This window comes from Aethalodelphis obliquidens, unplaced genomic scaffold, assembly GCF_003676395.1.
Source record: "Aethalodelphis obliquidens isolate GAN/ISIS:26980383/991018 unplaced genomic scaffold, ASM367639v1 scaffold11, whole genome shotgun sequence".
Taxonomy (NCBI): domain Eukaryota; kingdom Metazoa; phylum Chordata; class Mammalia; order Artiodactyla; family Delphinidae; genus Aethalodelphis; species Aethalodelphis obliquidens.
Genome location: NW_020837955.1, coordinates 12,528,724 through 12,544,424, shown reverse-complemented (window position 1 = coordinate 12,544,424; position 15,701 = coordinate 12,528,724). Strand labels below are relative to the sequence as shown.

The following is a 15,701-nucleotide window of genomic DNA, read 5'->3' as shown; positions in this document are numbered from 1 at the left end:
CGGGCCTCTCACTGCTGTGGCCTCTCCTGTTGCAGAGCAGAGGCTCTGGACGCGCAGGCCCAGCGGCCACGGCTCACGGGCCCAGCCGCTCCGCGGCATGTGGGATCCTCCCGGACCGGAGTTCGAACCCGCGTCCCCTGCATCGGCAGGCGGACTCTCAACCACTGCGCCACCAGGGAAGCCCAAATTTTGGTTGTTTTAAGTCACCCAGTTTGTGCTACTTTGTTACAACAGCCCTAGGAAGCAAATACAACCAGCAACTTCCTATTCAGTCAGCAGTTCCTAACTTACTGTTGCCTTTTGTGGTCATGAAACACTCATACTTTGTAGATCCTCTTGGCTGTGTTCCAGGGCATGCCTGGGTCTCCATATGGGGCGGGGCACGCCAGTTCAGTGGCTAATGTTGGGTAATTTCACAACTTGTGCAGAAGGGTGTGTTCGGCAGTGCCCTAAGGGCCCTGGTCATTCTTTGTGGAACACTTAGGGTGTTAGCATTGTTTAATTCTGTGCGGCTTCCTGCCACATAAAGGGGCGATTTCCTGCTCAGACAGCCTTTTGCTGCTACGTAGAGATGCAGGTGGTAGACAGGACTTGGTGTGGTTTCCCTCTGATCCATCCCTTCAGCCTGAAGTCTGACAGTAGAAGGTTTCCAGAAGAAATTGGCTCTTTGTTACCTGCAGTCTGTTTCTGGAACATCCGTCAAGAGCTTAAAGAGGATTTGTTCAGAGTCCAGCATCACAAAGCGCTACGATTTACCCCTTCTTTTGCCATAAACAACCACCAACCCCAAGTGGAACAGTCCACAGCAGGAAGGAAATCTTCCTTGGGCCCAAGGTGGTCCAAGAAAGTTCATGTTAGTTGTTGGAGGAGCCTTAAAGTCATGTGGCCCAGCCATTGCCCAGTCTGGAACAGGTTTTCACAGGGGAACCTGACTGTCCGTGCTTCCCTGAGGCTGGTGCCAGGGTTGGGAAGAGTGCCCCCCCCCCCCCCCGGCATCTGGGCGCCCTCTCCCGCGAGCCTTGCGGGAGCTTTGCCAAACTGCTGGAGAACTCTAGAAGGCTCAGGCAGGGGTCAGGATGTCCTCGTTCGTCTGTTTCCTTGATCCACATTCATCAAGCCCCTGCTATGTACTAGAAGGGTGCGTGTCAGGCACAGGGCAGGTACAAAGAAGAAAAGGGCAAGCCCCCAGCTTCTGAAGAGTGGATGGTAGTGGGGAGGCGCACAGGTTAATAACAGGTACAAGACTGGTGAGGACTGGACAGAACAATGTGTGGTAGACACGAGAGGCGGGACTCACTCTATCCGGTGGGGGTGGTGGGGACAGACCAAGACAGTATTTCATCTGGAACTTGAGGGGGGTGAGGAAGCTGCCTGGTAGAGAAGAGGAAGGACATTCTGAGAGCTTGGATCCGGGCCCCAGGCAAACCCTTCTTTTGAAGCCTCTTAAAGAATAGGGAAGAGGAGGCCCGGGTTATCACGCAGAGGTAGCTATTCTCCGCTTGTGGCTTCTGTGGGGTTTCCTGGTGTCATGACAAAGATGTTGAGGAACTAGGAGCACAGCATCACCTTCACCTGCAGCCTGGTTCTAGATCCAGTCTTAAACCAGTGAGGGAGGGCAGGGATGTGGTCTTGGTTTTAGCTCAGCTCCTAATCACCTAACAAGTTGCTTCAGCTTTCTGGACCTCAGTTTTTCTACCTATAAAATGGTAGAGGGGCAGGTTAGATGAGGATCTTTAAGGTCCCTTCTAGTCTAAATTCTGCAGGTCTGTGACTCCTGAAAGACTGAAGTGTGGCTCCAGAGAATGTTGGGTCAAAAGAACCAGAGGGCTGAGGAACAGAGCGGGAACACACACTTGATGAATTGGAGACAAAGAGGGGGGCCTTGAAACACCCTGAAAATATTTAGTCAGAGCGCCAGCAGGAGAGCTGCACAGTTCAGAGAAGTATGCGTGGACCCTAGTGTCCAATGCCGTGGAAGGTGAAGCATGAGGATTCAGAAAAGGGCCCTGAGCTTGGCAAGAAGAGGTTCACGGTTGCCCTTTGCAGAACAAGTGCCGGGCTTAGATGGGACGAGAATGAATGGAGGGGTGGTGAGGGGGAAGTTTCCTCCTGGACTAAACTCTGAGGCAGTACACTGGGGGGACCTTTTACTTCCTTGTGGTTGCCCCTTTCTTACTCTAGGCCCTGTCCCCCGTGCTGCTCACTTGCTGCCCCCCACCCCCTCCCCTTAACTGCTCGCTAGGAAGTGAAACTTCCTGACTTCTCAACAAAACAAAAAAAAAGAAAAAGGAAGAAAAGATTAATTCGCTGGGTTGTGCTGTGCCAGGCACAGTATTAAAGGCCTTGCATATAGATTAATTTTATTTTTACAATAATCTAGTGGTAAATACTATTATTTCCCCCTTTTTACAAATGAGGAAACTGAAACAGAAATTAAGAGACTTACTCAGACTCACATAGCTCAAAACTGGGATTCCAACCCCAACAGCACGACTCCAAAGCCCAAGCTTTAAGAGCCGTGCTACACGGCGATTTGATGGAACTAATTCATACTGTGATGTGAGTGACTGGCCGATGCCTCCATATTGAAATTGTCTCCTACGTGATTTTGTGTTAAAGGAGGAGATTCAAGATCCAAAGGTAGGGAGTGCAAATGCTGGTATTTTTTAGACAAGGTAGTTAGTTGGTCTTTTAGTCTCTCTTAAATTATATTGTACAGATTACCAGGAGTTCAAACTTTTTGTCTATTAAGAAAAAAATAACTGAAGTTTGTCATTGAGTTTTAAAGAGTTTGTGAATAATAAAAAGGGGAGATATAGAAGGCAGAGTTGATTTTTGTTATTTTAGGAGAGAAAGATCTGTGTATATCTGAAGGCAGAGGGGTGGTCCCTATGGGGAAGGAGCCACTGGAGGTACTTGAAAGGGGGGACATTTAAGGGGTCCCCAAAGAATCAGCAGGGAGTGGGATCTCAGGCATGGGGAGGGGGTTCACTTGAAACACATTTTCCCCCTGAGGGTGAAGAGAAGCTAGGGGACAGATGTGTATGGAAGTGACAGACCAGGAGGGTGAAGAGAGTGCGTGATGACCAGCTTGGTCTCCATGGCAAGAAGCTGGGGGTGAGTTTCTCATCTGCCATGAGGGTGGAGAGGGCATTTGCGAATCAGGAGGCTCAGGCAGAAAGGAGACTGTACAAAACCTCATGAGTAAAGATCTAGAGGAAAGATCTGTAGCGGGAAGGGTGGAGTTGAAGTATTCCCTGCAAGGCTTCAATGTTCCCCGGCATTTCCCCACCTTGCCGTCCTACTGCAGGAAGGCCCCTGACCTCAGGCAGGGTTCCCAGGTTAGAAGTGAGTGATTCCTGGCTGGGTCCATTCGCACCATCTCCTCGCTCTCCCCATGGCCTCTGACGTTCCCCTGTCACCTTGAAGACAGCCTGAATGAGTGCTCTGATGCACGTGGACACATTTTCCTAAAGAAGCAGTATCTGAGTCACAACTCCTCCCAAGTCAGTGTCACCAAGAGGTGTCTCCTTCACCTGCTGCCTCAGGAACACGGAAAACCCTCTTGGGTCCAGGAAGCCAGAGTGTTCACATGCATGCAGGGTGAGGGCCATCTCTGACTGATCCCTTTTTGGTGTTTTAGGAGAAGAAGAGGAGGGTGGCGGTGATGAGGACGGGTTGGACAGTACGGTCAGGGGCCCAGGGCCCAGGGGGCCGGGACGGATGGTGTCGGAAGCTCACCTTGCCCGGAGGCTCACGAAAGGGAAGAACAGCCGGTGGATGCTGTCCAACAAGCCACAGGACTTCCAGGTAGGAACAGCCCGAGGGGCCGTATTCCCGTTGTACCAACACTGTTGTCCAGCTTCTGGCAATTGTGGTGTTGCCGGAAGAGCTTCTGCCTGTGGGCAGTGGCTCAACTAATAAAAAGAGATGTCAGGGCACAAACCCAATAAGAAGAGCTCCCCGTCTTGCTTCTGCAAGCAGCAGTAGATGTAGTCGATCCACATGAGGCTCTTCAGAGAAATAAAATCCCCTTCGGTGGTAGGAAAGAGCTAATCAAAGAATAGAGTCACAGGTATTGTGTTTTTCACAGCTCCGGCGACTTCCTTGGGAGACAGCCATGGATTGAGTTGGTACCTCTCAGGGCTCAGGAAGACCAAGTAGGAGGCTGGGGTCTGAGCAGCAGCCTCCGTCGTGTCCTGTGCTTTCCTGGGCCAGCTCTGGACTATTGCAACCCCACTACTGATCTTGGTTTTTGCAGCCCAACCCCAGTTCCCATCATGAGAATGAGCGCAGGTGGCTGCCCCCAGTCTGCAAGCACAGGACATTGCAAGGCTGCGCTGGCCTGGTTTCAGCGGTCCTGACAGTTGAATGAGCTGAGGCCACACCTGAGGATTCTCTTACATGCCGTGCTGGGAAAGGCTCAGTGACGACTCCTCTCCTGTGCTTGTAGATCCGTGTCTGGGTTATCGAGGGCCGGCAGTTAAGTGGCAACAACATCAAGCCTGTGGTCAAAGTCCACATCTGTGGCCAGACCCACCGAACAAGAATCAAGAGAGGGAACAATCCGTTTTTTGATGAGGTAAACAGGTGAATGCATGTCCTGCTCTGTGAGTCTGTTTTATTTATATGCACCTTCCCGGCTTCCACCCACCTCTCCCCAGTTCCCTGTGGGAGGGGAACACCTGTGCACGCACAGTACGAAGTTCCGGTGTTAAACGTTCTGCTCTAAGAACCACTGGGTCTTGAAATCAAGTGGCCTGCTTTGCCGCTGGTTCTCAGAGCTGCCAGTGTCTTTCCGCTGGTTTTGCAACAACTTCTGGAGGGAGACCTTTCTAATGGGTCCTCGCAACCCTTACGATGGAGCACACAAAGCACTTACACCTGCCTTGGCTCTTTTTAATTAGCAGATGTCTCTGAGGGGTGACTCCATGTAACTAAGTAACCCGATTTTCAAAGGTGTCAAAACCTACTTGACTATAAAAATAATATAGGTTAAAAAAAGCAATTATGAGCAAAAAGGGTTTTTTCCTCCATACTGAGGTTGTAGCCTGTTCTGTTGACCTCTTCTGCAACACTCCTCAAAAATACTGAATACCTTGACAGTTGTCTTCAATGCCACAAAACTCCACGTTTAGGACTCTGAAGAGAAATGATAAGTTTGGGGAATGTTTCGGAGTCCAGCCTTACTCTGCTGAGGAGATGCATTTCTGAGGTTCCTTGGGTCTCATGCTCTGGTCTCTGAGGTCAGGCCCTTGGTACCACAGGTCCTCTTAGTTCCCTACAGCTTGTAATCCCAGCTCTGGCTCTGGTGTTGGTTTTTTTCTGACCTCTGTTCACAAAAGGAACTGGTTTCTTCCATGTGGTGCTCCTGTTTCTTTCTCTTTGTTCAACCTGGACCCCAGCTTTTCAAAGGCCCGTCTTATTCTCACCTCTAACTTCTTAGATGAATTGCAGGCAACAGCAGGCAGCTAGGTAGTGTCAAAGCTAACACAGAGGTGGGTGCATATGGAGATGGGGCACTGGAAGTGGACTTCGGGAAAGGCTGGGAAAGAGTCACGTTGGAGGACAAGACAAGATTGCAGGGAGGATGAGATATGGGACGACTTGATGCCTAGAGCGTAGGACCCATCCAAGTGTTTATAATGCAGGACAAATATTTACTCAACCTCATTCTGCAGGATTCTCCAGCTCAGAATTTTCCATTTTAATGAATTCTTTTGAGAGTAGATCTCTTGGTAAAAGGGAAGAATCAAATAACTGATTCTCAGACCAATTCATAAATCAGTAAAAGGATTTTACTAAAAAATCCCTAGTTTACACACATATTCTTAACCAAGTGATTAAACTTGGTATCACCAATAATGGGACAAATGGACATGTGTGTCCTGATGTGACATAATGTAAGTAATCAGCATCATCTGTGTCATTTCTTGTCCAATGGTCAACTTGAATCTAACAATGAGGAAAAATTGACAGAAATCCAGATTGTGAGATATTCTGCAAAGCAACTGGTCTTGATAGAAATAAACAACAAAAATAAGCCAGGAGTATTGTTCTAGATAAAAGGAAACTAAAAAGATACAACAACCACATACAATGTAAGACCCTTGAGTGAATCCTAGATTTATTTATTTACTTATTTATTTTATTCTAGATTTTAACAAAGCTAAAAAGAACTTTTTTCAGGAAAATTGTAGAAATTGGAAAATTGACCATGTTACATGTTAAATTTCTTGGGTGTGATAATTATATTATGGTTTTATGAAAAGATATCCTTGCTCTTAGGAGATGCATGCAAATGTATTTTTAAGGAGTGAAGTGTTATGTTATCTAGAACCTCCTTCCAGATAGTTGAGTTAATAAAAAAAAGTGACAAAGCCAAAAGCTAGTGTCCCAAAACGATGACAATTGGTGAACATAGGTGAAAGATGGTGTTTATTTACAATTTTCATTTTTTTCTGTGAATTTGAAATATTTCTGAGTAAAAAGTAGAAACAAGTCTCAGTTTAAGTAAATGCTCAGTCTTTCTCTCTTAGGACGAAAGTTTATTGGCATATAAACTTTGGCTTTATGGTACAACTTTTTTATACCCAATTTTCATTTCCCAGGAATCAACCTTAAACTTAACTGTAACGATGAGTTAAAATGTGGTCTCTACCGACTGTACTGAGGCCCTAACATTATCTAATGGGCAGAGTTGGCTTTAAAGGTGTTTTGTTAGAAAGAACAAAATTAGAGTCACTGGATAGAAACAATAGTGCTAAAAATGTAAGAGAATTAACCTCAACTTTCCAGACATGCAAGCCTTAAGCACATGAAATAACCTTAGATCTTTTTTTCCTTAATTAATTAATTAATTAATATTTTGGCTGCGTTGGGTCTTTGTTGCTGCTCAGCCTTTCTCTAGTTGCAGCGAGCGGGGGCTACTTTTCATTGCGGTGGCTTCTCTTGTTGTGGGGCATGGGCTTGCGGGACACGGACTCTAGGCACGTGGGCTTCAATAGTTGTGGCACGCAGGCTCAGTAGTTGTGGCTCGTGGGCTTAGCTACAGTAGTTGTGGCTCGTGGGCTGTGCTACAGCACAGGCTCAGTAGTTGTGGCCCTCGGGCTTAGCTGCTCCATGGCATGTGGGATCTTCCTGGACCAGAGCTCAAACCCGTGTCCCCTACATTGGCAGGCAGATTCTTAACCACTGCGCCACCAGGAAGTCCCTGCCTTAGATCTTTAGTTACCTAGTAGATATCTGGTCCCAAATGAACAATTTTATTTAGTTAAAAAAACACTACAGTTGTTACTTTTTTTCCTTTTTCTGACCTGCAGAGTTTAAGGTGAAGCTCATGACACTTAACCTGAGGGCCTTTTCCAAGGTCCTTCAGTGGGTTCACGTGGTCACACCTAATTTGGGGTTGTGTCTTGTAGTTTTTTAGGAAGGTCTCCCCCCAAATTGTAGCATCAGATCCCACTAAACCTTAGACTACCCCTGCTGACATTCAAACATTTTTCTCTCGTTTCGACAGTTATTTTTCTACAATGTCCACCTGACTCCTTCTGAATTGATGGATGAGGTCATCAGCATTCGGGTAAGGGGTCCACAGAGTAGGAGGGTAGCGCTCACTAACTGCCGGATGAAGCCGATAATCTTTCCACTGCTCTCCTTTCTTCCAGGTTTATAATTCCCATTCTCTGCGGGCAGATTGTCTGATGGGGGAATTTAAGGTGGGTGTCAACTGTCTGTTTCATTCAACTTACATCAAAGATGGGCACTTTCATAATGAGGAATCTGATTCCCGGCCAGGTCTCAGGATGCCCATCTTGGTGACATCTTAAGGTTATGTGTAAGGCATTGATGCTATGATTGTTGTTGAAGGCTGGACATGAATGCCTTGGGCTCTAGAAGCTAGTTGAGTGTCCTCTGACCTGGGTCTAGTCAACTTCCAAAGTACAGCACTTACCAGTGTCCTAAAGCAAGATGCCCAGAAACTGGCACACCAGGGCCCTTCACAGAGTTCCTGCTGTGGATGGAAGCCAGTGAACTGCTACAAAGGGAAGGGTGCTTGACTGTGGCAAGAAGCCCATTACCCAGCTCCACTTGCCAGTGGCCCAGAGCTCTATCTACAAAGCCAGTTACTGTAAACCTGGAGTATGAAAGGCAAGCCAAACCAGGGAGGAGAATCAAGATGCTTTTCCAAGTAACTCACATTGCAGTTAACGACAAAGACTTGGTTGGTGCCTTCTCAGCAATTCTACGTGGAATGGGCTGCTTCTTTTTTTTTTTAATTTATTTTAATTTATTTTATTTATTTATTTTTGGCTGCATTGGGTCTTCGTTGCTGTGTGCAGGCTTCCTCTAGTTGTGGCAAGCAGGGGCTACTCTTCATTGCGGTACACGGTCTTCTTATTGTGGTGGCTTCTCTTGTTGCAGAGGACAGGCTCTAAGCGCATGGGCTCAGTAGCTGTGGCGCACAAGCTTAGTTGCTCCGCAGCATGTAGGATCTTCCCGGCCCAGGGCTTGAACCTGTGTCCCCTGCACTGGCAGGCGGATTCTTAACCACTGTGCCACCAGGGAAGCCCTGGGCTGCTTCTTGAAGGAAGGAGCTCCCAGTCATTAGAAGTCCTAGAAGATGATCTGGGTCTGGCAGACTGTGTTCATACACTGCCACCAACTAGCCACATGTCAACCTCTGTGATCCTTAGTTTCTTCATCTGTAAAATGGGATCATTGTGAAGACTATGAGAGATAGGATATATAAAGCACCTAGCACAGCACTTGGCATACTGAAGTGCCCAATCAGTGGGTATATTAGTATTAGCATTAATCAGTTGGAGAAAAAGGAGGAGGAATACTGGATAGGTGACTTCCCATAGGGTGACCAAAGTCCAGGTTTGCCTGAGACTGAGAGGTTCCGCAGAATGTGAGACTTTCTGTGCTACTGGAAAAGTCTCAAGCAAACCAGGACACATCGGCCACCATGTCTCTTCCAGCTGTAAGACTAGCTCATTCATTCAAAATGATGGATTGAGAGCCTTCTGTGTGTCACACATCAGGCCAGGCATTGGGTATACAGAGAGGGTAAGATGGAAATGTTGGATCTCAAAGAAGTTTGTCTAGTCAAAAGCCTTATTTTTAAGTGTAATAACGATGGTTTCTAGAAGTGACAAAACTGATTTTAAAATCTGTTTGAACTACTTTACATTATTTTTTCCCCAGATCGATGTCGGATTCATTTATGATGAACCTGGTAAGTAATGTTCTCCCATGAACTTGAAGACTCTGAGAATCTAGAAAATTTGAGGGATCAAGGAGAATCAAAAAAATGTTTTTCTTGATTGAGAAGAGGAAAGGATACTTAGTGGGAATTATGGTAGTAGCAGTTTAGCACGGATGGCTTTTGTTTATTTTTAGTGGTAATCATCCAAATAGTAACGAATAGATAATTTCTTTCTTTTGTTGAGGGTATTTTAACCTTTTCAAAATCAACTTATAAAACCAGTGAATAGAGCTTAGAGTCTTGTTTAAGTCACACCAGGGCAGGACGTGGGTGGGGAGTTAGGGCAAAGCAGAGGACATTAATACAGAGTCTCAGCTGGGGAATTTGGCATATAATGAAGACACATTGGAGGACATGCTTGTTTATCTTACCACAGATGAAATCACAGACCTGTCAGCTTCTCTTTAGAGTATCCCAGTCCTTTTACGCCTTCTTTATTTTAGGTCATGCTGTCATGAGAAAATGGCTTCTCCTCAGTGACCCTGAAGATACCAGCTCGGGTGCTAAAGGCTACATGAAAGTCAGCATGTTGGTCCTGGGAACCGGAGATGAGCCTCCTGTGAGCCCCAAATTCTCTACCCTCTACATTTTTTTCACTAAAAAAAGAGGGCTAGGAGTTAAGCCAGTGGGCACCAGTAGTTGTGAAATGGAGCCCAGCTTTCAATCAGTAACTCCAACCCTCCAGTTCCTACAATTTTCCAGTAGTTGTTCTTTTCTTCATGACAGGATTATTATTCCAGCTCACTTAGGCTCCTTCCTGGTGTCTGAGTGGGTTTTTCATTCAGTAAAGATACGTGTGTTTTTAAGACTTCCCCGAAGCACTGCATCTACAGAGCATGGCTCCCTTGCACAATCAGGCATCGCTACCTAAGGGGACAGTTGTTATTCTAGAAAATTGGGCAGCAAGCCAGTGGCCAGAAAGAAATGAGAAGAACTTCAGGAGCTATATCTCTTTCTCTCTTTCTCTACTATTTAGTGCTCAGAAGATTACAAAAGGACATTATTTTCTTGTAGTGTATTGATCAAAGAAACATGAGCATTGATTTTGTAGAGCAGTTTTGAGGTTGAATTGGTGCTAAACTCTTAAGCCCAAAACACAGGAAATCCTAACGAGAACAGTTCTGATTGGTTTTATTTTATAAGCACCAATTTGGCTTCTTCAAGTTCTGCTTTCCTCTGTCTATAATTTGTCATCTTGTGTCCCCAATAGCCTGAGATACAAGATCGTGGTAATGACAGTGATGACGTGGAGAGTAACTTGTTACTCCCTGCTGGCATCGCCCTCCGATGGGTGACCTTCCTGCTGAAGATCTACAGAGCAGAGGACATCCCCCAGAGTACGTATCGATTTAATTCTGCCCCAGGATTGTCAGTTATCTGCGTGATTAGATGTGTTAAAATCATACTTTGAATAGTGATCGGTGTTCCTGCTGTATGGCTTTCTTCTTCTTCTTATATTTTTAAAGATTTTTTTGAAGGAGACATTAACTGAAGCATATGCTAATTGCCTTTCTGAGCGGTAGTTTAGGGTAATAAATTCCTGACTACAGTAGGCCTCCGTTCTTTTTTTTTTTTTAAATTTTATATATTTTTGGCTGTGTTGGGTCTTCGTTGCTGCGCGTGGGCTTTCTCCAGTTGTGGCGAGCGGGGGCTACTCTTCATTGTGGTGCGCAGGCTTCTCATTGTGGTGGCTTCTCTTGTCGCAGAGCACGGGCTCTAGGTGCGTGGGCTCCGTAGTTGCAGTGCGTGGGCTCCGTAGTTGCAGTGTGTGGGCTCAGTAGTTGTGGCTCACGGGCTCTAGAGCGCAGGCTCAGTAGTTGTGGTGCACGGGCTTAGTTGCTCCGCAGCATGTGGGATCTTCCTGGACCAGGGCTTGAACCTGTGTCTCCTGCATTAGCAGGTGGATTCTTTTTTTTTTTTTTAACATCTTTATTGGAGTATAATTGCTTTACAATGGTGTGTTAGTTTCTGCTTTATAACAAAGTGAATCAGCTATACATATCCCCATATCTCCTCCCTCTTGCGTCTCCCTCCCTATCCCACCCCTCTAAGTGGTCACAAAGCACCCGAGCAGGCGGATTCTTAACCACTGTGCCACCAGGGAAGTCCCTGTCTTTCTTTTAAAAGGCCTTCATGGAGTTGTTTTCGTTCATTTTGGTCCCACTGAAAGCTACCCAAACAGGTTCATGGGGCAGCCTGTTGGTCATGACCCGTGGCCATTCTGGAGCCTCTGGCCCATTCATCTCCATCCCTTTTCAGCGTTCCCCATCTTCCCCTTATTCTAGAGAATTCCAAACAGAGGTCAGCAGTCAGCACTGCCAACTCCTTTCATCCCAAGTGAAACTGAAATTTTATAAACAAATAAATGTGCTTGCTATCTGATTATTAAAAATGGCTGAGCAAAAGGTGGTTAAGTGCCAGTAACTAGAAGTCTGTCACTATTATATTAAGAGATTGGATGCATTTAAGAGAATTGCTTAGAGTGATTCTATTCACAGAGGCTAGTCCGATTACTCCTTTGTCCTTGCTGAGGACCAAGCATCCTCTCTGCCTAACCTGGCCTGTCTGCTTCCTGCTGGGCCCTGGGACGTAGGACCCCTCTCCCAGTCCCCAGGAGGCAGCACCCACTGTACAGGCCATGGAGCGCTTCAGGTTTTGCTACTTTCCTGGGGAACCCACCCCACCTTGTTTAACACCCTGTACTGCCTCCCTAGACCATCTTTCCCTCAGAAATATCTTAAATGAAGTGACTAAATTAAACCTCACATTATATGGCCTACTTGGGCCTATTCAGCTGGACTCTGTTCACTTTTAAGTTTGTTAAAACAGAGGCCTGCTGTTTGTAGTTGATTAAACATAATATTTATGATTATGCCAAATTTCCTTGAATTTCTCAGAAAAAGTCAGATGAGGCCTATATGCTGACCTAAGGAACCTTTTCCAAATTGAAACTAGGCCTGAGTTTTTGAATTGCCTCTTATCCCACTTGGATGGACTTTCTTTATTCTACTGTTTTCCTCAATAAATGATTGATTCTCAACATAATAATTTATTGATTTCTTTTTCAAGGTGCTCCTGTTGAGTTTCTCTTTCAGCTAAGACAAAAAGGATTTCTGCAATCCAGTGACACTGGTACTTGCTACTTTTGAGAATGATTCTTGTTGCAACTGTTTTTCTGTACAGGAGAAAATTTTTAATTTTGCTGAGTGATTTCTGTTCTTTTAAGAGAACCACATTTAATTTCTGCTGTGTGCCATGTTGCTTTCCAGTGGATGACGCCTTCTCACAGACAGTAAAGGAAATATTTGGAGGCAGTGCAGATAAGAAGAACCTAGTGGATCCTTTTGTAGAAGTTTCTTTTGCTGGAAAAAAGGTTTGTATGTGATCTAAATACAGATGCCTCTAGAAACACATTTTTAAAATGCCGTGCTTTCCTTGGAGTGATTTCTTGCTTATTCTTTGTTAAATTAGCCCCCTGATGAGCTGGGCACTGTGCAGAAACACAGATTATCTGAGTCTAAACATGCCAGACTTCTCCAGAGGTTTATTTTGGAGTGGAAAGTATACAGGACTCAAAGTATTCAATCTTGTAAGGTTAGAATAGTGGAAGTGATTTCCCGGGTCTAAGCATTATCTTACCACTAGGCAAAGTCCCTAGCCAACAATAATGACCCCTGGTAAGTGTGGTAGAGGACAGCCCCCAGTACCCAGTTGCCCACTCCTGTCATGTTTCTCACCACCCATGTTCCACTGAGCTGCAGAAACTAGACAGGCAGGGGAACCCCATCCTAGTCCTCTGAAAAAACTGGGGGACTCTTGGTGTAGGAACACCTGTAACTACACTTTTACCTACAGAGATGGTCTAAGATTGGGGAGTGGGATTCCATAGTATTTAGAATAATGATGTACCATGGATAGTTCTGGGCGTGAGGAAGTAGCATCTTTTAATTTGAGCCATGTGAAAGTGAGATTTGGTAAACTACACACACAGACTGGCTTATGTCCTAGGAGAGCAGTGGGAGATGGCAGGAAAGTTCTCAGTTCTGGAGCTAAATGAGGCCAGATTTAAATTCAGCCTTGACCCCTGTCCATAGGGAGTGAAGGCAAATTCCTTAACCTCTGAGTCTCAGTTTCCTGAGCTATATGTGAGGATGATGATAATCTCATAGGATTGTTGAGTTAATTAATTCGGGAATTAAACAGTGTAAGCCTACCAAGTATCAGATGCTGTCCCACGAGCTGGGGATAAAGAAGTGAGCGAGACAGTTGAGCGAGACAGTCTTTGCACTCCTGGAGCTTACTATGTAACAGAAGGGACAACAATGAACAAGCAAATAAGAAGTTGCGTAATTTCAGTTAGTGCTGAGTACTCCGCAGAAAATAGAGCAGCGGACAAGAAGTGATGGGTGGGGTGTTGGAGGCGTATCCGGCTAGGTTATCAAGTGGGACACCTTGGAGGAAGTGACATTTGAGCAGAGGCCTGGATAATGCAGACATATGGGGGGGGGGGGGGGGGGGGGGGGGGCTCCAGGCAGAAGGAAGAGCAGATGTAAAGGCCCCAAGGAGGATACACATTTGCAGCAAAAGAATGCCAACATGACTGGAGTGGAGCGAGCAAGGGACGAAACTGAGATGAACTCAAAGAGGTGGGGTGAGGGGGGCAGGCAGAATATGAATCAGGACTGCAAGTATACCTGGAGAGCTGATGGAAGATGCTACAGAGGAGTGACGTGAAAGTGAGGAGGCAGGAGAGGAAGTGCGGATCCAGATGGGGACCAGCCGCAGGCATCCAGGGGAAGATGGGATGACAATAGGCGTGTCAACATTTACTAATGGATTGGATGAGGCATGTGAAGGGAAGAGAGGGGTTGTGGCTGACTCTGGTTCAAGCCTGAACACCCTTGTGAACAGCAGTGGAAAGAGCAGCCAGTTTGGGGAGCAGGGAGAAGGGCTGGTGGGCAGGATCAGAAGATCTGTTCGGACGTGTTAGTGTAGAAATGCTTATTAGACAGCATGTAACAAGTGCTCACTAAATGTTAACTCTTGCATCATTACACGAATCCAATGTTAGTAATCTGGCAAATGAAAACTAGCTTTTTGTGCATAGAAGAAGCAAAGATCAATGTTAAACCCGTGTCATAATTCACCAAATTTTTATCAAGAAAAATAAACTTTAACGAGGATACCAAGTCTATAACTTATAAGTAAACTGCTAGAGTCATAATCCAGTATGCATATATTGTAAACTTTTCGAAATTAGAAACTTGAATACCTACTGTTTTGTTTTGATAATTTTACAGGTTTGCACAAATATAATTGAGAAAAATGCAAACCCTGAGTGGAATCAGGTCGTCAATCTTCAGATCAAGGTTTGACTTTCTTTTCTTTTAGAAAAAAGTAAGAATACTTTAATTGTTACTGAATAAGTTGAGAAATAACTACTTTTTTTTTTTTCTGTTTCTCTTTAACAGTTTCCTTCAGTGTGTGAAAAAATAAAACTAACAATATATGACTGGTGAGTTAAAAAGGACTTGTGTCTAATTCAAAATTAAAGAATTAAATATTTGGATATTGAGAAATATTACTTCAGATGCTCTAACTTATTTTTAGGGACATTTGCTTTTTCTTTCAGAGGGAAAGGGTACACTGCTCCTGGAATTGGGTGTTTTCTTTAAAAATAATAATAGTGGCTGTTACAGAAAAGCTTTGGATATCTTGGTTCAACTGCTCATAAACAAAAGGAAGGAAAAATGATCTGAATATAAGACAAGAAATCGAGATAAGAGATCAAGGCTTTACATACCATTAGGCTGTCCAAAATAGACTTCAGAAATGGAGTAAACTATTTCTTGGGAAGAATCACCAAAACATTCTGAGAGCTATTCTTTGTTATTGTTAGAAAGGAAAGTAGACAGAGCTCCCTGTTTGAGTGCAAAGAAAATTCGTTGAAATTTTTTGATGGACTTTGTACTAGACCAGCATCCTAGCAATTATTGGCCATAATGAGGCCATTCTTGGGTATGTTCTAGTTGGATGAGGCATTCAATCGACAGCCCTTAGCTCCCTGAGAGTAGACATGGTAAATAGCATCATCATTGGCACCGGCATCATTATCACCACCACCACCACCACCACCACCACCACCACCACCACCACCACCACCATCATCATCATCATCATCGTTTATTATGATGTTAGCTGCTGTGTTTTGAGCACCGCTAAGTGCCAGGTGCTGTGCCTCTTGCCTTCCCTACATTATTCCATTTAGTCTTTAGAGTAACCCTATGGAATAGAGACTATGATTAATTCATTTTACAGACAAAGACTCTGAGGCTCAGAGAAGTCAGGTGACTTACCCACAGTCACACAGATAGTTAGAGACCCAGTTGGGTCCCCATCCTGTCTGGCCCTAGTTTTTCCTTTGGCTAAA

The 15,701-nt window shown here is 45.2% G+C and overlaps 1 protein-coding gene across 5 annotated transcripts in view; it reads left to right on the top strand.

The window, feature by feature from the left end:
* Window positions 1-15,701, top strand: part of MYOF (myoferlin) — a 156,480-nt gene that overhangs the window by 51,774 nt on the left and 89,005 nt on the right. For all 5 annotated transcript variants that reach the window (XM_027112071.1, XM_027112068.1, XM_027112070.1 and 2 more), the window contains exons 6-15: window positions 3,644-3,810; window positions 4,454-4,582; window positions 7,520-7,582; window positions 7,668-7,718; window positions 9,211-9,241; window positions 9,715-9,830; window positions 10,482-10,608; window positions 12,541-12,644; window positions 14,572-14,640; window positions 14,743-14,786. In XM_027112071.1, coding sequence (XP_026967872.1) covers window positions 3,644-3,810; window positions 4,454-4,582; window positions 7,520-7,582; window positions 7,668-7,718; window positions 9,211-9,241; window positions 9,715-9,830; window positions 10,482-10,608; window positions 12,541-12,644; window positions 14,572-14,640; window positions 14,743-14,786 — 901 coding nt within the window. The remainder of the gene's footprint in view (window positions 1-3,643; window positions 3,811-4,453; window positions 4,583-7,519; window positions 7,583-7,667; window positions 7,719-9,210; window positions 9,242-9,714; window positions 9,831-10,481; window positions 10,609-12,540; window positions 12,645-14,571; window positions 14,641-14,742; window positions 14,787-15,701) is intronic.